The 25102-nt window shown below is 33.1% G+C and overlaps 1 protein-coding gene and 2 pseudogenes across 1 annotated transcript; all 3 read left to right on the forward strand.

Moving 5' to 3' along the window:
- The first annotated feature begins 37 nt into the window (after positions 1-37).
- Positions 38-6130, forward strand: LOC137743762 (tropinone reductase homolog At2g29330-like). Its single transcript, XM_068483707.1, has 5 exons — positions 38-111; positions 1651-1858; positions 2115-2331; positions 2594-2700; positions 5784-6130. The coding sequence occupies exons 1-5, from the start codon at positions 38-40 to the stop codon at positions 5970-5972; spliced, it is 795 nt and encodes a 264-aa protein (XP_068339808.1). The 3' UTR covers positions 5973-6130.
- A 1517-nt stretch (positions 6131-7647) lies between these two features.
- LOC137743765 (tropinone reductase homolog At2g29330-like) lies at positions 7648-10200 on the forward strand (annotated as a pseudogene).
- Positions 10201-14360: 4160 nt separating this feature from the next.
- On the forward strand, positions 14361-21473 carry LOC137743382 (tropinone reductase homolog At1g07440-like; annotated as a pseudogene).
- The last annotated feature ends 3629 nt before the right edge of the window (positions 21474-25102 follow it).

A 25102-nucleotide genomic window follows, 5' to 3' on the forward strand; every position in this document is an offset into this window, starting at 1 on the left:
AGTTTTTGCATAAAGATAGATTAGAGAGAAGATAGAGATGAATAGCAGAGAGAGGAGATGGTCTCTTCGTGGAATGACAGCTCTTGTCACTGGTGGAACCAAAGGAATTGGGTTAGCTTCTCTAAATTTGAATACTTAAGAACATTAATCTTCTTTTAGTTTCAATTTTCCTATGCATCCAATGCAATATTCTCTTTATTTCTCCACTTGTCCCATGTTTTCTTCTGTTTTTGAATTATGGGTTTGAATTATTTTTTAGGGTAAAGTACAAAAATTACCTCAACTATTGGTGTCACGACATTTTCATACCTCATCTTTTAAAATTGACAATGTCATACCTCATATTTAGAATTTGGTCCAATGTTATACCTTCCGTTACTTGGCCGTTTACTTTTTCAGTTAAATGCTGACGTGGCTTGATTCGAGATCCACTTTCTATTAAAAAAATCATTAAAATATTATTAAAAACTAAAAAAATTTATTTAATATTATTTAAATATTAAAATAATAATAAAAAGTCAAAAACAAAAAACAAAAAAAAAAACAATCAATTCGTCCGTCCGCTCCCTCTCCCCCCTCCTCTCTCTTCTCCCCATCTTCATTTTCTTCCCCCCATCTGCAAACCCAAAAAAAAACAAAAAAATTTTGAAAACCCATCAACCCCCCTGCGGAAGAACAAGAAGGAGAAGGAGGAGGAGGAAGAAAAAAAAAATCCCCCCCCCCCCCCGGCGCGGAAGAAGAAGAAGGGAGAAGGAGAAGGAGGAAGAAGAAGAAGAAGAGGAAGAAAAGGAGGAGGAAGAAGAAGAAGAGGAAGAAAAAAAAAATTGAAAACCCATCAATCCCCCTGCGGAAGAAGAAGAAAGAGAAGGAGAAGGAGAAGGAAGAAGAAGAAGAGGAAAAAAAGGAGGAAGGAAAAAAAAAAATTTTTTGAAAACCATCAACTCCCCTGCACAAGAAGAAGAAGGAGAAGGAGGAAGAAGAATAAGAGAAAAAAAAGGAGGAAAGAAAAAAATAAAAAATAAAAAATTGAAAACCCATCAAACCCCAAATCAACCACTCTCATCCATTCTCCACATCCTCTTCCGCACCCATCCTCCACCTTCTCTACGCACCCATCTTCCCGCCGACGGGATCTGGGGTTTTTTTTTCTTTATGGGTTGCAGGAGGGAGAAGAGATGTGGGTGTGGGGGAAACTGAGTGTGGGTGTGGGGGAAGGCAAATTGGATTTTTTTTTTTTTTTTTTTTTTTTTATGTTTTGATTTGCAAGTGGGGGAAGAAGATGAAGATAGGGAGAAGAGAGAGGAGGCGAAAGGGGGCAAGGGAGGGACGAAATAAGGGGTTTTTTTTTTTTTACTTTTAGTATTATTTTAATATTTAAAAAATATTAAATAAATTTTTTTTTAGTTTTTAATAATTTTTTAATATAAAGTGGGCCTCGAATCAAGCCACGTCAGTATTTAACTGAAAAATAAACTGCCAAGTAATGGAAGGTATAACATTGGACCAAATTCTAAAGATGAGGTATATATGACATTATCAATTTAAAAAAAATAAGGTATGAAAATGTCATAATACCAATAGTTGAGGTAGTTTTTTGTATTTTACCCTATTTTTTAATGCTCTGTGTAAAATTAGTAAAGTTTTATTTAGGTATGCGATAGTGGAGGAATTGGCAGGGCTGGGTGCAATTGTGCATACTTGTTCCCGAAATGAGGTTGAACTTAATGACTGCCTGAGTCAGTGGGAGGAGAAAGGTTTTCAGGTCACTGGCTCAATCTGTGATGTGGTGTCAAAAACCCAAAGAGATGAGCTTATAAACAAGGTCTCATCACTTTTTGATGGCAAACTCAACATCCTTGTAAGTAGAAGACTAATCAGTTGAAATAACATATGTGCATGAATCACGAATCATCATCACACTTTCATGACAAACTTAACATTTCAAATTTCAATAATTTGTAAAATTGTACATTTTTTTAAACTCAAAGATGTGTACATGTATGTATGTACTTTTTTACATTTAATACACATAATTTTCATGCATTTTTTCAATAATACATGTAAGCTAAAATCGTTGTGTTATGCTAAACCTTTTCAATAATGTCTTGTTATAGATAAACAATGTGGGGACTAACTTACCGAAAGCAACGCTAGAGTACACAGCTGAAGATTACTCATTCATAATGAGTACCAATCTTGAATCTGCTTACAACTTTTGCCAACTTTCACATCCTCTTCTCAAAGCTGCAGGAGCTGCTAGCATTGTTTTTTTGTCCTCTACTGCTGGTGTGGTCTCAATAGATGGTGCATCTATATATTCTGCTGCTAAAGGTGCTTATAGTTAATTTCCTTACATAGATTTCGACTTTTATTAAAAATTGAAAAGTATCATATATTGTTTATAATTAGTTAAAAATTCATTCAAATCTAAATATCACTTTTACACTAACACCTTATATCAGATTAAAATTTTTAAAAGTATCATATATTTGTTTATATCACTTTTAGACTAACCTAAAATTTGATTACACTGTTTTTTGTGTGTGATTTTTAATGTTAGACCAAAGTGTGGCTTTTCTTTATTGTATCTCAGGTGCAATGAATCAGTTAGCAAAAAACTTAGCATGTGAGTGGGCGAAGGATAACATAAGGACCAACAGTGTGGCACCTTGGCTCATAACGACTCCCCTCGTTGAACCAGTAAGATTATTCTGTTCAAGTTCTTGTGCATGCCTTTTATTTTCATTTTGTTTAAATACAATCGATGTTGCAGCAGGAAAATCAAAACTTCTTTTAAGATACATGAGTGAATTCTTTTAACTACTTATATAACAATCATCTCATAACTTCATAGCCAATTCGTATTTCATGTTAACCAAGAAGGAGAAGCTTAAATGCAGAAAATCTAGAAAGAGAACGAAACTAATTCTTGTTATTTCGTTTCTTAGCAACCAAGCTAATACACTATGAGGGTATTTATACAAGAATCTTCCGCAGCTATACATTCTAGCAACCATAACTAACTTATATAATCTCATTACATGTGTCACAATCCTACACATTCCAAGCTTATGTATTATCTCTATCATCCCCCCTCAAACTCATTCACAGTGAAAAACCAAGCATGAGATTGCTGCAATAAGTTTGAAAGAGAGGAGCACTAAGCCCTTTAGTAAGAATATATGTGAAGTGCTCTCGGGAAAACACAAACTGCACAAACAACTTCTTTTGGGCAATCCTTTCACAAATGAAATGAACATCAATCTCAATATGCTTGGTCTTTTGATGTTGAACCGGATCAAATGAGAGTGCAATGACTGACAAATTATCACAAAAAAGCACAGGAGCAGAAGACACTTTAATCTTCAAGAAGGTAGAGAATTGCTTAATCAAATCAAGTTTAGCTGCAGTGGATGACATGGCCCGATATTCTACTTCTGTGGATAATCGAGAAACAATTTGTTGTTTCTTGGATGACCAAGATATTGGATTCGAGCCCAAGAAAACAACTAACCCAGTTGTAGACCTTTGATCATTTGGATTACCTGCCCAATCTGCATCCCTAAATGCTTTTAAACAGACTTAGTTCCTTTCAAAATGCATTTAACTGTAGTATAATGAGAGACCATAGGCTATTGCATAAATTGAGACACTTGATACACTGAGAATGCAATATCTGGATGAGTAAAAGTAAGGTACTGTAAAGCACCAACTATACTTCGATATGTTTGAGCACCTGGAAATGGAAGCTCATCATCATTCAATAGTTAATTATAGGGTAAGCGTGGAGTGTTACATGGTGCAATCACTCATTTATGTCTTGTTCACTAAGTCTTGAATGTACTTGGTTTGTGACAAAAATAAACCAGTTGTTGTATAAGATATTAGAATGCCCAAAAAAATAATGCAATGGTCCCAAATCTTTGATATCAAACTCAGTAATAAGAGAATCAATGACATGTTGAATAGCAACTGTGGCACTGCCAGTTAGGATTATGTCATCAACATAAAGAAGTAAGACCACTATGTCAGAACCAACATACTTCACAAAGAGAGATAAGTCTGAATATGTAGATTGAAACCCTAGGGAAGGAAGAAGGGATGTGAATCTTTCATTCCAAGCCCGTGGTACTTGTTTTAATCCATAGAAAGACTTATGTAGCTTACAAACCAAATGAGGATACTTGGGATCTTCAAATCCAGGTCGTTGTGCCACGTAAACTTCTTCTTGCAAGATGCCATGCAGAAATGCATTTTTAACATCAAGCTGCCTTAAAAGGCCAGTTAAATTGAGCAGCTAATGCCAAAACTAATCTCAAACTGTGGTAAGCTTTACTACTGGACTAAAGGTCTCTCTGTAGTCCAATCATTCTTCTTAACTGAACCCTTCTGCAACTAATCGAGCTTTGTGCCTTACAACACATCCATCAGCATTCTTCTTAATCTTAAAAACCCATTTTACACCCTACTAAGTTCTTCTGAGATGGAAGAGTAACAAGAGACCAAGTTCTTAGAGAGTGAAGGGCTTCAATTTCTTCCTTCGTACCATTCATTCACACAGATGATTTCATAGCAGTTCTATGTAACTAGCTCAATGAGAGACGTATCAACCTCACCAGATGTCTCTATAATACTCAAGAAAGCCTTGTGTTTGATAATACCACTCTTACTTCTGGTCTGCATATGATGCATATTTAATTGTGCAATGGGTAACACTACTTGCAAATAATCTGGACTAAATTCAGGACCCACGGAAAGTTGAATATGATCAGGTATTGGAGCAGCAATGGACCGAGAAGTATGAGATGGTAAAGGTGAAAGATAAACAACAGGTTATGAGCCATGATCAATAGGACTAGAAATAGGCACACTCGAAGCTGAAGGTTGAATAACAAAAGTAGGAGATGAGGAATGAGAATGAGACAAAGGTACTACCAATATATTGTTAACATTGGGAACTAGTGTAAGACATGTTGGTGATGATGTGAAACATGATTGTTGTGGTAACATAGGCGAACTACCAGGTTGCTTGGACAGTTTCAGTAAGCTGAGATAAGGAAACTCAGTTTCATCAAAGTGTGGCTTTTCTTATTTTATCTCAAGTGCAATAAATCAGTTAGTAAAAAACTTAGCATGTGAGCAGGCGAAAGATAACATAAGAACCAACAGTGTGGCACCTTGGTTCATCACGACTCCGCTTGCTGATCCTGTAAGATTATTCTAATCACGTTCTTGTGCATGCCTTTTATTTTCCTTTTTTTTAAATACAACCGATGTTGCGGCAGGAAAATCAAAACCACATTTAAGATACATGAGTGAATTCTTTTAACTTCTTATATTACAAGGGGTGTGCTATCCACACACCCCTTTTTACTTCTCACACACCTCTTGTTGATTTCTGTCCCTTGTTCTTTAATTCATCTGTTTCGACGGTCAAAAATTAAAAGGGTGTGTGAATATCACACCCCATATTACAATCATCTCATAACTTCAAGCCAATCCGTATTTCGTTGATTATTCTGCCAAAAGCCCATAGTTGAAATTGGAATAAAAAGTTAGGTTTTGCCAAAAGTCCATGTCCTTTGTTTATTCATGTATAGGTTCTTAGACCTGACTTGTTTACAGCAAGCTTTTGGGAGAAAAGTTTACACCGAGTTTAGATGATACTTCTAGTCTTAATTAATTTGTTTATGAATAGCTTGACCAATTATTAAGATCGTCGCTAATATATGTGTCCTACACATCCGTTCTCTTTTCATCCATTATCTCTTTTATGCATGCAGGTTCTCCGAAATGAAAAGATATTGGAGATGATGAACTCTAGGTGCCCTTTAGGACGTCCTGGAGAGCCAGAGGAGGTGTCTTCCTTGGTAGCATTTCTATGCCTACCTGCAGCCTCTTACATTACTGGGCAGACTATTATCATCGACGGTGGAGTGACTGTCAATGGCTTGCTCTTCCAAGGAGCATAACTTGGAAATAGTTCTAAAAAAATCTCATATCTAATAATTCCAAAGTGGTGTGCTTTTATTGTATGTGAAAATGGATGACATCATTAATGTTCTAATTAAATAAGAAAATAAAAGATTGCCAAACATTTGGTCTTTTGACATTTAGTAGCGTTCTATTGGAAGAGCTTTCAAGCCTGAATTTTTTTTAGGATGAAATTTTTACCAAGACAATAAAATTACAAAGAAAGAGGATCAATTACAATAAGAACAAAATGCAAATATGGACCTTCAGAGTAAAGCAAAAATGGCCCAAAACAAAGGTTTGGGCCTAAAAAACCGCAACAAATCCAAGCAATTTGCTACTCCACCACTGCCAAAATGCCACCAGCCCACCATCTCAAACCATCGTTCCCAACAGACGCCTGAGATCGGCCAAACACAACCCCAAAACTGGATGGAGAGAAGACTCCGACATCCTCCAAACAACACTACCAAGATCGCCAGTTCATTGGAAATGATCGACATGTATGATTAGAACAATGAAAAATGCTTCTATAATCTTATGCAAACTTCAAGCAATAGGTAGTACAAGAAGCAGGAAATTCAAATAAATATATTTTATTGAGAAACAACAAAACTCCTCAAGAAGCATTGCACATCATCGTTTTCCTTACATGGCTGATCATAAAATTAATTTTCTGGATTACAGGACGGCATGTCTCTATCAATGCTCAACGATACAAGTTTTTTTTTTTTTTTTTTGGTTCTTGGAAAAAATTAAGATAGGAATCTTATTACGTTTCATGAAATATGCCCCTTTTTTCTTTTCGTTCAATTAAAAAATAAAAAATAATTCATTTAAATGGTGAGGTGAACTTAGATGAGAGATGTCAGAAAAACGCTTTAAGCAACATCAACTGAACCCTCCAAAGATTACATAAATATGGTTTGGACAACTTGCTCATCAACTATTCTCAAAACTTCATATGTCCAGCTTGTTGTACGGCCTGTTTCCAATTCGAAATGCTGTTTAAATAACTAAAGCACTTGCAGACATGATAATGTTTAGTAAAAATATTTTAAAATGTTTTTTGTTTAAAAAGTACTTGAACTGTTTTACGGAAGAAGAACATGCTATGCAATGTTTAAGATTTTTTTTAAGAAACACTTGCATTTTATTAAAAATTTCTATATGCTTCTTTTGAAAATGCTTCTAAGCAAAAGTACTTAAAAAAAATAAAAAATAAAAAAGAAAAGAAAAAAGAAAGGGAAAGGTAGTTTCAAAGGGAGCCAAATTTTCATCCCATCAGTTACCGAGATTCTTGCGTATAGTCGTGTGAGTATTAAACTCATTCTATTACCATTAACGAGATTGCACTCAAAAAATGTGGAGGAGGAATTGTCTGGCTTTAAACAATACTCTCAATGACATGTCTATTTGCTGAAAAATTAACCAAAAAGACATCGATCTCATTTTGGACGAACTGTAATACTTTACATTTGTTTTCTAGCTCCAAAATTTTATATCTTTGCTTTCTAGTTCCAAAAGTTCGTTGAAATAGTGTTCTTTAAACTTCAATTCTTTATAGTGTATGATTTATCAGTGTCATGAATCAAATTCAAAACGAGCTTTATAGAATACAAGTCTAGAATTCATTATGAACTATTGAACCACTGTGTAATAATTGAATCGAAAGTTGTATGAAATAGAAAGACATTGTACGATGTTGAAATTGGATGAAATATAATTTAGTCAAATTCAAATTGGACAATCAATTTGCATAGTTTGCCACATCAAAACAAGCAAACAAAATGTTGCAAGTTGCTGAGTGAACAGATGGCACGCGTACTTTTCCCTGGCCACCAAAATATACAATAATTATCCCATCGAAAAGAAATATAATCGAAACCACAAAGTATTTGCATAAAGATAAATTAGAGAGCAGATAGAGATGAATAGCAGAGAGAGGAGATGGTCTCTTCGTGGAATGACAGCTCTTGTCACTGGTGGAACCAAAGGAATTGGGTTAGATTCTCTAAATTTGAATGCTTCAGAACCTTAATCTTCTTTTAGTTTCAATTTTCCTATACATCCAATGCATTATTCTCTTTATTTCTCCACTTGTCCTATGTTTTCTTTTGTTTTAGAATTATGGGTTTGAATTATTTTTTAATGCTCTGTGTAAAATTAGTAAAGTTTTATTTAGGTATGCGATAGTGGAGGAATTGGCAGGGCTGGGTGCAATTGTGCATGCTTGTTCCCGAAATGAGGTTGACCTTAATGACTGCCTGAGTCAGTGGGAGAAGAAGGGTTTTCAAGTCATTGACTCAGTCTGTGATGTGGTGTCAAAAACCTAAAGAGAGGAGCTTATAAACAAGGTCTCATCACTTTTTGATGGCAAACTCAGCATCCTTGTAAGTAGAAGACTGATTAGTTGAAATAACATATGTGCATGAATCACAAATCATCATCACACTTTCATGACAAACTTAACATCCTCTCGTAAATAAATATGTTTGTTGTACACATTTCAAATTTCAATAATTTGTAAAATTGTACATTTTTTAAAACTCAAAGATGTGTACATGTATGTATGTACTTTTTTACATTTAATACACATAATTTTCATGCATTTTTTCAATAATACATGTAAGCTAAAATCGTTGTGTTATGCTAAACCTTTTCAATAATGTCTTGTTATAGATAAACAATGTGGGGACTAACTTACCGAAAGCAACGCTAGAGTACACAGCTGAAGATTACTCATTCATAATGAGTACCAATCTTGAATCTGCTTACAACTTTTGCCAACTTTCACATCCTCTTCTCAAAGCTGCAGGAGCTGCTAGCATTGTTTTTTTGTCCTCTACTGCTGGTGTGGTCTCAATAGATGGTGCATCTATATATTCTGCTGCTAAAGGTGCTTATAGTTAATTTCCTTACATAGATTTCGACTTTTATTAAAAATTGAAAAGTATCATATATTGTTTATAATTAGTTAAAAATTCATTCAAATCTAAATATCACTTTTAGACTAACACCTTATATCAGATTAAAAATTTGAAAAGTATCATACATTGTTTATATCACTTTTAGACTAACCTAAAATTTAATTACATGTTTTTGGTGTGTATTTTTAATGTTAGACCAAAGTGTGGCTTTTCTTTATTGCATCTCAAGTGCAATGAATCAGTTAACAAAAAACTTAGCATGTGAGTGGGCAAAGGATAACATAAGGATCAACAGTGTGGCGCCTTGGTTCATCACGACTTCCCTTGTTGAACCTGTAAGATTATTCGGATCACATTCTTGCGCATGCCTTTTATTTTTATTGTTTTTTAAATACAATCAATGTTGTGACAAGAAAATCAAAACCGCATTTAAGATACACGAGTGAATTCTTTTAACTTCTTATATTACAATCATCTCATAACTTCAAGCTAATCTGTATTTCGTTGATGAGTCTGCCAAAAGCCCATAGTCGAAATTAGAATAAAAAGTTAGGTTTTGCCAAAAGTCCATGTGTCTTTTGTTTATTCATGTATAGGTTCTTAGACCTGACTTGTTTACACCAAGTTTTTCGGTGAAAAGTTTACAGCAAGTGTAGATCATACATCTAGTCTTAATTAATTTGTTTACGAATAGCTTGACCAATTATTAAGATCGTCGCTAATATATGTGTCCTACACATCCATTCCCTTTTCATCCATTATCTCTTCTATGCATGCAGATTCTCCGAAATGAAAAGAAATTGGAGATGATAAACTCTCGGTGCCCTTTAGGACGTCCTGGAGAGCCAGAGGAGGTGTCTACCTTGGTAGCATTTATATGCCTACTTGCAGCCTCTTACATTACTGGGCAGACTATTATCGTCGACGGCGGGGTGACCGTCAATGGCTTACTCTTCCAAGGAGCATGACTTGGAAATAGTTCTGCATGTATACATAAGGGGTGTGATATCCACACACCCTTTTAATTTTCGGCCGTCGGATAGAATGAATTGAAGAAGATCAACAGACAGAAATTAACAAAGGGTATGTGAGAAGTAAAAAAGGATGTGTGGATAGCACACCCCATACATAATTGCATATGCAGCTGTAGAGACAGTGTTGCAGGTCTGGAAAAATAAAATCTTGTACCTAAGTGGTGTGCTTTAATTGTATATGAAAATAGGTGACATTAATTTCTAATTAAATAAGTAAGTAAAAGATTGCCAACCATTTGGTATATTGACATTTCATTTCACTCTAGTGGAAGAGCTTCCAAGCCTGGATTTTTTTTATTTTTTATTTTTTATTTTTGGGTTTTGTTTAAAGGATAAAATCATTACCAAGACAACATAATTACAAAGAAAGAGGCTCAATCACAATAAGCACACAACATAGATGTGGACCTCCAGAGTAAAACAAAAATGGCCCAAAACAAAAGTTTGAGGCCACCACAAAAGAAAAAACCGCAACAAACCCTAGCAACTTGCTACCCTCCGCAACTGCCAGAACGCCACCAACCCACCATCTCGAACCATCATCCCAACAGACACCTGAGATCACGCCAAACACGGCCCCCAAACCTGATGAAGAGAAGACTCCAACATCCTCCAAAGAGCACCATCGAGTCGCCAGTTCATTGAAAATGATCGACATGTATGATCAGAACAATAAAAAATGCTTCTATAACATGTTCAAACTTCAAGCATTAGGTCGTACTAGAACCCAGAAATTCAAATGACTAGATTTTATTGAGAAACAACAAAACTCCTCAAGAAGCATTGCACATCATCTTTTTCCTTGGCCCCTCAAAGATACAACAAGGCTGATATCCTGGATTACTGGATGACTTGTTCCTCTCAATACTCAACGACACAAGGTTTTTTATGTTCTTAGGAAAAAATTAAGACATGGATCTTATTACCAGTGACAAAGTTAGTATAGGGTCATTGGTTGCTCTTGATATCAACAACTTAAAAACCTCCATGTATATTTGTTTGTGTATTGTATTTGACCCCTATAAACAACTAAGGCAAACGAAATTTACAACCCCCTCCTCCCACTTTTTTTTTTCTACTTTATTCTATCACAGTTGTCTTCCATTTCTCTTCTTGTGTGCGACTCTATTGTGATCACCATGTGCTCGATGAAATACCTTAGTTGACAAGCCTTGACAATCTTCAATATTACTCCACGGTATCTTGCATTCACCATTGACAAGCCTCTAAAATAAAAGTAGTTGTCGACATACGTTAGCATAAGCTTTCAGTATGTGTTGGTAGGAATTTGTAAGTGCCTACTAGGTGCTCGATGAAATAGTCCAATGAAGCTTTTTTAGTTGATATGATGATCAAATTATTTGAAAATTCTAACTTCGCCACTGCTTATTATGTTCATGTAATATGTCCCTTTTTTTTCTTTTTGTACAATTAAAGATTCTTTTCGTACAATTAAAGATTAAAAAATAACTAAACTTAAGTGCTGAGGTGAACTTAGACGAGAGATGTTACAAAAACTCTTTAAGCAACATCAACTGACCCCTCCAAAGATCACATAAAGATTATTTGGACAACTTGCTCTTCAAGTATTCTCATAACTTCATATGTCTAGGTTGTTATAGGGGGCGGTTTCCAATTGAAAGTGTCTTTGAAAGAACTAAAGCTCTTTTAAATATGATGATGTTAAGTAAAAATAGTTCAAAATGTTTATGGGTATAAAGAGATCTTGAACAGTTTTCTGGATTAAGCACATGCTATGCAATTTTTGAAATCCTTTTATTTATTTTATTTTATTTTTTATTATTTTTTTATTTTTTAAAACACTTGTATTCATAGTAAAAATTTCGATATGCTTATACTAAAAGCCGCTTCTAAGCAAAATACTTCTAAAAAAAAAAAGTATTATCAAACGGAGCATATTTTCATCCCACCTGTTGCCGAGATTCTTACGCATCATCGTGTGAGTATTAAACTCATTGTTTGACCATTAACAACAGATTGCATTAAAAAATGCAAGGAAGAATTGTATGCCTTTAAACAATAGTCTCAATGACATCTATTTGCCAAAAGTTAACCAAAAAGACATCGCTCTCACTCTTGACGTGGGACTGTAAACACACAAGTTCTCTTCCACTCTCTAATATTTTCCATTTGTTTTCTTGTTCCAAAAGTATCTTTGAAATAGTGGTCCTTTAATCCAATTCTTCATGTGTTGCATTCTTTCAAATTTTAAGCTAATCACTATTAGTACTCTTCACCTAAGACATGAGATTTTGAGTTTAAATCTTGTAAATAACGAGTTTAATATAAATTTATTATGCTGACTTCTTGCGTACTTAGCCCGAATCCTTTGCTTTCTTAGTGTAAAAATCATTGTATATAAAATACTTTTTCTTTTCTTTTCCTTTTGGTTTGAGCTACTCAATTATTATAGCCAACTTGAATGTGGTAGCCACGCATTAGTTGTCAATGTGTCAGTGGATATCGAGATAAGTCTCAATGGCATGGCCAATACAGTCTGAGAAAGAGAAGATATATATCATGGATCTCTATACTATGAGAATTTTTTAGTATTTCTAGAACATGACCTAGTACATTATATACGACATAACACAAGTAGTAAGAGAAATAACTTTTAAACATTTCACCTTTATATCATGACATAGCCCTGTTTGGCAGATCAGATAAAGGATCGGATAGGATTAGTTATACGGACTCGGGTGTTTGGCGTTCACTCGTACTAAATAAGCGCCGGATTAATTTAACCGGTCGGATAGGATAACACGGTATACACCCGCTTAATAAAACCAACCAAAACGTCCGGATTATTTAGTCGGGGAAGAAGAATATGGGAGAGAAAGGGAGGGAGTTTGGGGGGTGTGGCGGAGAGAGCTGGGGAACAATTATTTGGGATTCTTCTGCAGTCAGGGAAGAAGAAGGGAGAGAGAGGGAGGGTGTTTGGGGGGTGCGGAGAGATCTGGGAACAAAAAAATGATTTCACTTTTTTAAAAAAAAAAAATTTAAGTTTGATTCCTCTTATCTAGTATAATACCAAACACAGTATAAATAATACGGTCACTAGTCCGATACTGCACCAAACACCCGACTAATTTAGTCAGTACTATCCGGTTGCTATTTATCCTATCTGACAGAAATAGTCAGTACAGTCCGAGCTGCCAAACGAGGCCTAGTATATACAATTATATTTCAAAAACACTAAAAAAGCTCTTATATAATATATTATATACTATTGTTTTTGCCTGAAATTCCAAGGGAGCCAATTTTTTTTCTAAACTAAATTAAAAATGGCAAAGAAAAGATACGATCCGTTACTCTTAAAAAAAGAAGATTGGATTTTGCGACCTTTGTCGGTAGAATAAAAAGCTAGCCGGGTCTCTTTCTTTTGTTTCTTTAAACAGCCAGGTCATATTCAGATTTTTATAAACAAAGCGAATCAATGCGATTTAGTTTGTCCCTATAAAGACAGAATAAAAATTTGGATATTGAGTAGAATTTCGATTTCGATTAGTCACGCTTAGCAAGGTGTTGTTCAGATTTGAGGGATGCTAGTCACGTTTTATTCAACAGGAAGGTGTTGTTTAGATTTGAGGGATGCGAGCAACTATATCACTTTAATCTTCTCATTTTACTTTTTAGATCTCATTTTTATTATGCAATGTTGCTTCATGATGGGAACTGTTCCTGAAAAAGTGGTCTAAAAGATAGACATTTCAATCATCAAGTAATATTGCAACATGAGAAGAAAAGCCAAAAATATAGAAAGAGAAGATCGAAGTGACAAGCTTGCTAATATTCCCCTTCAAATTATTTAGTTTCACAGTGCTATTGAGGTAAGAAAGTGAAAAAATAATAATTATTTGGAACATTGTATATTCAATTAATTAACTCGTAAATGGAAAAATTATGAATTAGTACGCGCAAGCTAGTGTGAGGTTCAAAGAAAATGAAACATACATAGTTGTCTCACTGGCTTTGAGTTCAAGAAACACTTCTATCAGATGACTTTTAAAAACACTTCTGTTAGACGATTTAGGTTGATCATATAATCACATAATACTGTCGCCATGTGGAAGGTTTAGATTTAAATTTTTTCTCTCTAAGTTAAGGAAGATTATAGAGTAAATGAAGTTGTGATGATTTAAATTTTCAAATTCTAGTTGTAATTTTACATGCAGAGAATAGAATCCCCCACAAAAAAAAAAAAGAAAAAAAAAAAGAAGAAAAAGAGAGAGAGAGAGAGAGAGAATATATCTCAAATTTGGGTGCATGTATTTTTCATGTGTTTTGCATGTGTTGGCACGTGTTTTACGGTACATTATAACAAGTAACTAGTTCATCTCCAATATAAAAAGTGCACGGATGGAAGTGGGATGAATTGAGAGAGAGAGAGAGAGAGAGAGGGATGGCGAATGCAGAGATCAATGGCAGAGGTCGCAGATGGTCTCTTGAGGGAAAGACTGCTCGTGTCACTGGTGGAACCAAAGGGATGGGGATAGTCTTCTCTTTCACTTTTTGTCACTCACGTTTGTGTTTTCCCAGCTGATGAGAGTGCATCTTGAACTCTACTACCCTAACAAATAAGGTAGTTTTTTGAACCCAGCGGCCATACCCGTTGTTCCACATTTCCATTTAAACATGTTTATGCGTTATTACTGACCAAATCTAGCGACTAGCAACACAACCATTTTCTAACCTAGATATTCTACAGTACTTTGGATTATCTCTTTTAAGCGCTGGATCTTTGGTAAAAACAAAAGAAAATAAGATTTGACGGTTAAAAATTTCGGAGCACCATTGTATCTTTGTCTAACCTAACATTGCTAGAAAGTTTGTGAGAAGAGATTTTATGAGTGTGTAATGGATCTTTACACTGCGATAAATGTGCGTAATGTGTTTATTATTAGGTGTGCTATTGTGGGGGAACTGGTGGGGCTAGGTGCAGCTGTTCATACTTGCTCTCGGAGTCAAGGGCAGCTGGATGATTGCTTGAGTCAATGGCAGGCCAAGGGTTTTCATCAAGTCACTGGTTCAATCTGTGATGTGTCTTCAAGTGCACAAAGGGAGGAGTTAATAAACAAGGTCTCATCACAGTTTAACGAAAAACCTAACATCCTTATAAGTACTCTATATTTATTAATTAATTTCTCAATTTAATTTGTTGTACTAATAGTTAATAGAAAATAAAGTCATGATGAAACTCAAATAACTCCTAATTAGCTTTAGGTTTCATTAACATTTTTTGTTTGATTAGAGATTTTTTTTAATTGTTGTAAATAGTTGTTTTATTAGTTGAACCTGACTCAGCAATGCATACACAAACCTTGAGCTAGAGAAAGGAAACCAAAGTCATTCATTATTACGTAAAAGTTTAGTTCGGTTTCTTGTGAATATATATGTATTTAATACAGGCGTTATCTGAGTAATTATATTAAATATATATAAGTATTCAATTTAAATATTTAATTTTTAAAATTATAAAAATAAAACGTGCATTTTTCCTCTTTTTGGTAGGAGTAATACTAGAGAGATCAATTCTTTTTGTTCAAATCGTATGCACTCATTTTGTGTATGACATTTCTATGGCCTTTATTATTCATTGACACGTGTTAATAAACTTATACCTCATTAACTTCGTTGTCGTCAACTTAACACACGTCAATCAATGATAAATCACAAAAATACCACACAAAATGGCACATATATTTTTTTTAGCCAAATTTGCAAACCATATGATTTGTCACCAATAAGAAATAAACACGTTAAGTAATAGTTAAGTATCATCTAATCATTAATAACCATGTCATATGGATTACAAAAATTGATTTAAATTAAGGGAACTATTATTAGCACTCCACAAATCTTATTCTACACCTCTCACAAGTGTTAGAAAATTTGAAATACCAAATAAAATTTTTGAAGTACAAATAATAATTTCCTAAATTAATGCGCTCACTAACATTATCTTCTTTTTTCTTGATAATGGAAAGGGGAAACAAAAGAGATTATTTTTAATATTATCGTCTGCTTTTTCAACAGATACGATAATATATTAATATTGCTGTTTTGGTGACAAAAGATAAGATAATACTGTTATTAAAGAAGAAACGTCAGATATCTTCTTCAAAGACAGGTGAGAATCCGTTCGGTTCCCCTCCAGACCTCCATGCTCAATACTCAACTAGCCTCGCGTGTGGCAATTGGTTTTTTTATATTTTTTTATTTAAATAATTAATTTACATATTTTTTTTTAAAAAAAAAGAAATGAATTAAAACGTGAAATCACCCACTAACGTGGGAGTTTTTGTTTTTGTTTTTTTTCCCTATAATTTTAAATATTAAATTCATTCAAAATAAAAATATGGTTAAATACTTTAGCTTCTTTTGGTTCAATTGTAATTTATGAAATTCTTAAAGGGAAATTTATGGTATTTTTGAATGTTTCACCATTTTTGGATGCTCATTTATATATATATATATATATATATATATATGGATAAAGGAATTCTTTTATTGGAAAATAAAATGTTGAATTATTAAAATAAAATATATATATATATATATATATATATATATATATATTCATTAAAATAACTTTATCTTCCATATCTCAGCAAAAACAAAAAACCAAAAATTTAATTTCTTTATATAAAGTGAGCATCTAGGGCTGCAAATTAGAATGTTGTTTCTAATTCCAACACTAAGATTTCCAAATTCGAACCTGAAAATTCTAAATTCAAATATTTTGTGAAAATTTGGAAAATTGGAAAGCATTTAAAGATTTCGAGAATTCTGAATTTCCGATCCAAATTTTTCCAAAGTATTTCAAACTTATTCCAATAAAAATTCTCAAGAAATTCTGATTTTTTATAGTTATTTAGTCAAATTATATATCTTGTAATCAACTTTTGTATCTTATTGTTAATTTTGGATACATTGTTCATTGTTTTCATATAAAATATACACTTATATATTAATAAGGATTAGTATAATAGTACACTACAAAATTAATTAAATTTATACATAAGCATTAAGAATGAACAATAAACTGAAGGTACGCAAAAGTTAAAAAATATTCGAAAACTTATATAAAATATGAATTTCCAAATTATGTTCTAAAATTTTCATAATTACCCAATTCTAAAATTTCCAAATGTGCCTAAAATTCTGGACTTAAAAATTGTAATATGGTCCAATTCCGAAATTTTGAAACGGAAATTGAAAATGTTATTTTCGACCCTTGCAAAAAACACCCCTACGAGCACCAAGATGATGAAACATTAAAATCCCTTCATTAATTAGTTAGGACTACAAATGAATGACAAATTAATTAACAGGGGTACAATAGTAATTGAACCTCAATTTTTAAATTGAAGAATCCCACATATTGGGGTGGTTCTTTTTATTAGTTTTCTATCAATTTAATAAAGGTTGAGGGTTTAAAATTTAGGGCAAATGGAGAGAATTCGACCCAATTTCTAGATTCACACATGCTACAAAGTTTACTGTTTAAATGTCTATAATTATATTTCGTTTCTAAGAAAGAATAATTTATTTTAAAGACAAATGGTTAATATAGTAAGTCAATGAGAAACGCACATTAATGATACTCCCAGAATGAGCTCTTAGCCTCTCACACAAATCATACCAAGTTGTGATAATTACAAAAATGACCTGAAGAAGCGACTTAAACGACGTGGATAATGATGTTGCAACTAAATATGAACGTCACAAGATGATAGTTCAACCAAATATGAAATATCAATGTTTATCTTAACTTATATTGACGTATGGATACCTAATATCAACATCATCTATGAAAATTGTCAATTTAGTCTCTGAATTATCACCTCAGTGAAAATTAGGTCCCTAAACTATTTTTTTTCAGAAAAATCAATCCTTGAATTATAAAATCTGCCAATCACATCCTATTGTTATATTCGGAGCTACTATATTCAATTTTCCGTTAATTTAAGTCACATTACTTGCATGTGATACATATTAGAGGGTAGATTGGTAGTTTTTCATAAAGAAATAGTGTGTAAAGTTAACTTTGGAGGGTAAATTGGTAGTTTTTCATAAGAAATAGTGTAAGTTAACTTTGAAGGGTAAATTAGATGTTAGATTTGCAACCTATATAAAATGTTAAGAGCTTATAGGCGAGAAAATGACGGTATTTCATTATAAAGTGTGTCAAGTGACTTTAAGTTGACGAAAAATTGGATAAAAAAAGCTTTGAATATAATAGTAGAGATGAAATTAGCAATTTTTAATGACTTTAAGGACTTATTTTACCGAAAAATTATTCAGGGACCTAATTTTTCACTAAGGTGATAATACAGGGACTAAATCAGCATTTTACCCTCTATGAAATATTAAAATATCTACTAAATGTTGAGGGTCTTTTTTGTATTTCTCACAACTTAGTATCATTTTTTTTTTCAAAGTGCTGGGTATTCAAGCGGCACGCCAAATATCATAATACAATGGAAGAAATGATGTATGTTTTCATGTTTCTCCACTTATTTTATGATATGTGAAGTACCCGCTTGAATATGGCGCACACTAGAAAGATTTCTCCATTCTAAGAGTCATTATTGTGCCTTTCCTAACTCAACTGCAATAACTCCATTATAAGCAACGCATAGTGGACTACATAGTTTTATTTTGAAAACGGACAAGAAAAACTAAAATCATGAATTTAATCTAGAATAATATAAAAAGTCGTAGCATGTCTGCAATATATATCCTTTTTTTAATTTATGAATTTAGCTTCTACGTGCGTGAACCTAAAAATCTACTTCTAGTATTTCATGAACTCTTGGGCTATCAGCTAGCTAATCATCGTGCTCCCCAATGTTTGCCTGTAGATAAACAATGTGGGAACTTCCAAATCAAAACCAACAGTTGATTGCACAGCTGAAGATTACGCATTTGTTCCAACTACAAATCTTGAATCTGCTTACAATCTGTCCCAATTTGCACATCCTCTTCTGAAAGCTTCAGGAGCTGGTAACATTGTTTTTGTATCATCTATTGCTGGGGTGGTATCAGTTGCGGGGATTGGAAGTGTATATGCTGCGACCAAAGGTACTGTTTTTCAGCTAATTACAATATATTGCTTAAAACTTTCTCATAGAAAATTTTTCTTACAAACAAATGATTATAAAAAAAGATCATGTGATGATCTTTAAGGCTAGTTTGGTATTGTGGTTTTTTTTTTTTTTTTTTTTTTTTTTTTTTTTTTTTTTTTTTTTAATCTAGAACATCAAATGTGTTTGGAAAAATAAAACAAAAAAAAAATGTTTTTTTTCAAAAAACTTCTGTTAATGACAGTAGAAAAGCAGAAGCGTGGTAGACCATGACATTTTTTTTTTCAAACCACAGTAATCAGTGCCCATTTAATGAAATTTTCAAATAACAAGTATACCCCCACATATTTTATAAAATCACAATCTTTGCACCTACATTATTGTCTTTGACACTAACTATATATCACATTAAATACCATATCATTTTCAGTCATTTAACATATTCACAACAATTTATATAAAATTTTATCAAACACTCATATACTTTTGTTTGTTAAAAGCAATTTTACGAAAAGAAAAAAAAAAATTACCAAACACTCAACAACTTTATATTATAGATGTTTATTCTCACAACACAACATAAACATATTTTTTTTTTAAGTGCAGTAGTATCAAACTAGCCATTAGACCATACATATAAACTGTAATCTAGGTAGTGAAAATTGAGGAAAATTACTTGTTGGAAATTAGTTATTTATTTTATTATTATTTATGGTTTTCTTGTGAGTCAAGGATATAAGATTTCTTGTCCGTTAAATATTATGGTTTTGTCTTAGTTTTCACTTTATATAGTAGTGCTTGTATTTATTATTATTAATGAGTCAATCACATTGTAGTTTTTTAGTCGTCTCATGCCAATCTTTTTCTTCAGTTGATAATATTATATTTGTTTATATATAGTCAATGTATTCTTCCGTTTGTTAGCCTTTTCGTCATTCGTATTAGTTTCAACTTTACTAAACCAAACACAAGCATGGCATGATCATACTGATAGACCTAAATAAGCATATCGATGTGTTTTCTAATATACGTTTGTTGCGGTATGTCGATCAATTAAAATTTTGCAGTCACCTTGAACACCAGTAACCTGCTTTAATTATGACCATTGTGTTAAAGTGTATGAGTTAGTGAATGTAGGATTGTTACACTTGTCATAAGATTAGATGGTATCTTTGTTAGGTAGTTAAGATTGTTGTGCATAAATAGTATTGTACCTTGTATTACTTGGTCATTAAGAAATAAGATACACATTTCTCTTCTCTCTTCTTTCTCTCTATCTAGAAACTGTTCATCGTTACATACATCAAAGATCTTCAATCAATATTGGTTAACATGGTATCAATCGAGACGAGGAGGTTTCTGACAATAATATGATGGATAAATTTTCGTTTTTAATTTATGTAATTTCATTTTTAAACGTCATTGCGTTATGAAAGCTTGTGACTCTTCTCTCTTAATTTATATTCAGGAGCAATAATTTCGTTGGCAAGATCTTTGGCTTGTGAGTGGGGAAAAGATAACATAAGGGTCAATAGTGTAGCACCTTGGTTCATTCGAACACCCCTCTCTGCACCTGTGAGATCTCTAAACTCATAGTCTTCATATGCTTGCAATTTTAACAACTTTTAAGTTTTTTTCCTTTTTTATAAGTTTTGCTACTTCGGTAGGTATGTACATTATTTAGAAAGGTTAGTTCTTCCAGATAAGTATACTATATAAGAGCGGTGTTCACACATTTTAATATAGATAAGTCGTACATACAATGTTATAATGCATAGCAAAGTGTTCAATTTTGTGTGACTGAATAGCACATAGAGCATTGATGTAATCATATATGTAGCGTGTGTATAATCATAGTAATGCACCTAATTATCAAACTACCAAAATCAAAATCAAATCTAAAGAAGTCATCTCCTAAAAAAAAAAGATGCTCATCTTATTCGTTCAAATTTGAGGCAAGTGAGATGCTGACATGTATGCATTACTAGATTATAAAATTTGATGAGCAACTTTGGTTGACCTAATGCATTACACATATAAGCTGATCTTTGTTTTCTCTACAGTTTCTCAGTGTGGAGAAATTTCGAATGCGATCAACGCCCGAACCCCTTTAGGACGTCCTGGAGAGCCAGAAGAGGTTGCAGCTGTGGTGTCCTTTCTATGCCTCCCAGCAGCTTCTTACGTAACTGGGCAGAGTATTGGCATTGATGGGGGAATGAGTGTAAATGGATTCCCTCTCCCAGAACCATGAATTCGAAAAAGCACATACAAATGTGTCATTATCCAAATATAGCACTTGTAGGTGGCGCTAGTGCTAACTACCACAGATGGTGAATAAAATCTAGGTCGAGTGATTTCAATAAGAGAACTTTGGCTACTTTGGTAATTTTGTGTGTTTTTTAATTAAAAAAAAAAGATAATTATGTTGTGGCGTAAGAATGAACAATTGTTATATGTATTAACACGTGAGTGAGTCTTTCGTAAACAATATTTTCGTAAGTTTAATTTACATTTTCTTTCCCGATTATCCTGATGGAACTTAATAACCGCGACATCAATGAATGCGTGCATGTCTTCCCACAACTTCAGCGTACAGAGATTTGTGAGCCAATGAATTAGAAAGCAAAGTCCAAAAGAACTTCTCAAAACATCTACGCTCCATTACACGTCTCCATACTAAACTCTTCCATGCATTATAAAGTTGCATATCACATTAGCATCCTTTTTTTTTTCATTAAAAAAATATAAAATAAAATAAAATAAAAACCCAAGATTATAAGAATTGTCAATAACCCTCTTGATTTTCCCTTCATTAAATGGCCTATATTACATGGTTCGATAGTGTGAAAATGGGTCTAAACAAGTATATGGGCTGAGCGTGTGAAAATAGGTCCAACAAATATTTAGAAGGAAATCAATTCAAGGAAAGGCAATGACTTTCACACTCAAAAATTGTTAAAAGAAAGTTCTAATGGTACCCTAAAGATTTGACGTCCAAACGAATAAAAGGTTGTTTTCAGCCTTGATTAAGGGCATAATAATATGTTGGTTGAAAATGACGGATCACCTATTTACATGAGGAACAATGCTTAGCTAGTCAAGCATGACTAAGAGTACCTACTCAGAATTCTTTGTGTCCAAATTACAGACTTTTGTGCTTAAGATCAAAAGCGTTTATATTATTAATCACACTATAAAGATCATATCTGTAAAAATTAAATTAAAATCAAAGTTGTTTAGTTAATCAATTGTAACAAATACATAGACGGTTTGTAATACTTTTATCAATTTTGTTCATTTGTTTTTATACAGTTTGATAACTAAAACGACCTTAATTTAAATTAATTTTTTGCAAAGGTGATCTTTTAGAGTGCTTTTTGATATAAAAAATTTTCATCATAAACACGAAGTTTGATGAATTGACAACGAGTAATTTAGAGTAGAAACTCCTACTCAAGCCAAAAATTATTCTTACATGAGGTTACTTTCATGGTGAAGAGGACGTGGTGGATACAAGGAGAATGATGTGTCCCAGTTCAAGAGAGTGACCCATCGAGTGAGCAACAATAAAAAAACACATACATGGCCTAACAAGGACCAAACCAAAGTCTAAAAAAATATAGTTGCTTGGTCTTTAGGTCACATTTGAAAACCTACCAAATATTTCAATTTTTATATGTGCTGGTGACGCAGCAGATTGATAATCTCATCGAGTGGAATTATTCATTCTCGAAAAAAAACATATTGATAATCTCGTCGAGTGGAATTATTCATTTTTGAAAAAATTAAGGTAAATTATAGTTTCATATTTTCCATTCAAGTAAAAATACTATGTCTATTTATTTCTTTACGTTTTACGAATATAGTAACACAACCTTAGAACATAAACCAGGTGGAGGTGGATTTATCGTGAAGCTAGGCAAAAAGAGGTTGGATTCCATCACTTGTTTTTAATATAATTTCTAAGGAGTAGGTTTGGTACGGTAACCATACTATTTATCATATCAAATTTTTGGTATGGCAAAATTTAGTACCCTTATCACACCAAATTTTCAATATGCCGAATTTCGGTATGCTATAAAATTTGGTGGCCATATACGGTAATGGTATTATACCAATTTGGTATGGGCTAGTGGCTAACATTTTTTTTTTTTTGTCAAACGATATGTTTATTAGATTAGATGTTGAATTGAGGAGCCGATAGAATTCAAACCAACGTCGTGGTGCAAGTACACTATGGTAGAGGCCACTAGTAGCCAACATATTACGATAAAACTTAATATAATTTCTAAGGAGTAGGTTTGGTACGGTTACCATACTATTTACCATACCAAATTTTTGCCATGGCAAAATTTAGTACCCTTGTCATTCCAAATTTTCAATATGCCAAATTTCGGTATGCTATAAAATTTGGTGGCCATATACGGTAATGGTTTTGTACCAATTTGGTATGGGCTAGTGGCCACCATTTTTTTTTTTTTTTGTCAAACTATATATTTATTAGATTAGATGTTGGATTAAGGAGTCGATGGAGTTCAAACCGACACCATGTTGCAAGTACACTATGTAGATGGCTGCTAGCCTGCTAGTAGCCAACATATTAAGATAAAACTTAATATCATCTTTAATTTTTGAAATAATCTAATATACCTATAACCTCTAATCAAGATCCATCATTTATTATTATTTCACACATTTAATAAGTTAAACCATGCATCAAGGATTAAAAATAAAAATTAGGATTATAAAATCAAATATAAGTTAAAGACTTCAAGTTAAGTTACAAACAAAATGAAACATATTAAAGATAAAAGTTAGTGATTAGAATATTATATATATATATATATATATAATTAAATATGGAAGAGGATCCGGCCGGATCCACTTTAGGGATCCCCACATCTTAACTATTTATCGTACATCGTGCGGTCAATTTTGGTCAGATACAATTTATGTTTAATTTTAAATTAAAAAAATCAAATAATTTCTAACCGCACGATACATAATGAATGGCTAAGATGTGGGGATATCCTGATGGGATCCAATTCCATTAATTGAAGGGCTGAAAGGAGAGGCAGTGAGATTTTCAACGGAAAGGACTCCGGATCCTTCCAAAAAAATCCACCAGTCGGATTCCCCGTATTTGAAATTTGATCCAATCTATTATAACTTTTAAAATGAGCTCTTGTTTGTAGCCGTTGGATTAAATTTCAATGGCTTGGTTCTTGAACTTGGTAGATTTGGTGGAATGGAGCCAGAGAGGATCCTTTTTCATTTTCAATCACTTTCATCGCATCACATGTCATTATCTATTTGTAATATCAGCTCAGATTTTTGTTTAAGTGTGAATTGTATAGTTTTTTTAGATATTTTTTTAGATATCCTTTGGTGTGCATCAACTCATAAACTAGAGCCTTGAAATCATCACCGTGAAAACATGCAGATATGACCTTGACGAGATTTTGATGCTTGATATTTCTCAAAGCCTCATATTCGGCTATGAAACTCTTTGATGCTTCATGACTTAACATGTTAAACACCTTCATACAAACTCGAAACTGCCAACACCAATCAAATTAACTGAAGAAAACCGATCAATGGCTTTTGAGAAAGTAGCATATGACACTTACAAGTAGAGCAAGTCCGAATACTAAAAGGGATTATTAATTTCAAGCTATGAGCTAATCTTCTTTTCATGGAGCTCTTTAGACTTGCAATTGGGCAGCTTGAGATTAGGAATTCCCTTGCAGAATCTAGTGTTGTCAACAATTGAAATAGCACTCTGATTTTCAAAAACACCTTACACTGATAATGGTCAAGTCTGATAGAAAACTCAAATCACCACCTTTACCGCTTCCAAGATGATTTTGTTGAATGTAAGTTGAGGGTCTTGAGATTATGAATCTTTCGAAAATTTGGAATCTGTCGATGTGTATATTCAACAATTTCATGATACGTACTAGATTTTAATATATGTGAATATTACACAAAAATACCAAGTACAAGAAGTAGTAATACACTCTTCACACAATGAACCTCATTGGTGATTATTTAC

The sequence above is a fragment of the Pyrus communis genome, chromosome 8, assembly GCF_963583255.1.
Source record: "Pyrus communis chromosome 8, drPyrComm1.1, whole genome shotgun sequence".
NCBI classification, from domain to species: domain Eukaryota; kingdom Viridiplantae; phylum Streptophyta; class Magnoliopsida; order Rosales; family Rosaceae; genus Pyrus; species Pyrus communis.

What these genes read in the sequence shown, in the direction of transcription:
- LOC137743762 (XM_068483707.1), top strand. Translation starts at nt 38, where the DNA reads ATGAATAGCAGAGAGAGGAGATGGTCTCTTCGTGGAATGACAGCTCTT. An exon ending in GGTGGAACCAAAGGAATTGG is followed by an intron (nt 112 to 1,650) that starts GTTAGCTTCTCT and finishes AGTTTTATTTAG; the next exon opens with GTATGCGATAGTGGAGGAAT. An exon ending in TATATATTCTGCTGCTAAAG is followed by an intron (nt 2,332 to 2,593) that starts GTGCTTATAGTT and finishes ATTGTATCTCAG; the next exon opens with GTGCAATGAATCAGTTAGCA.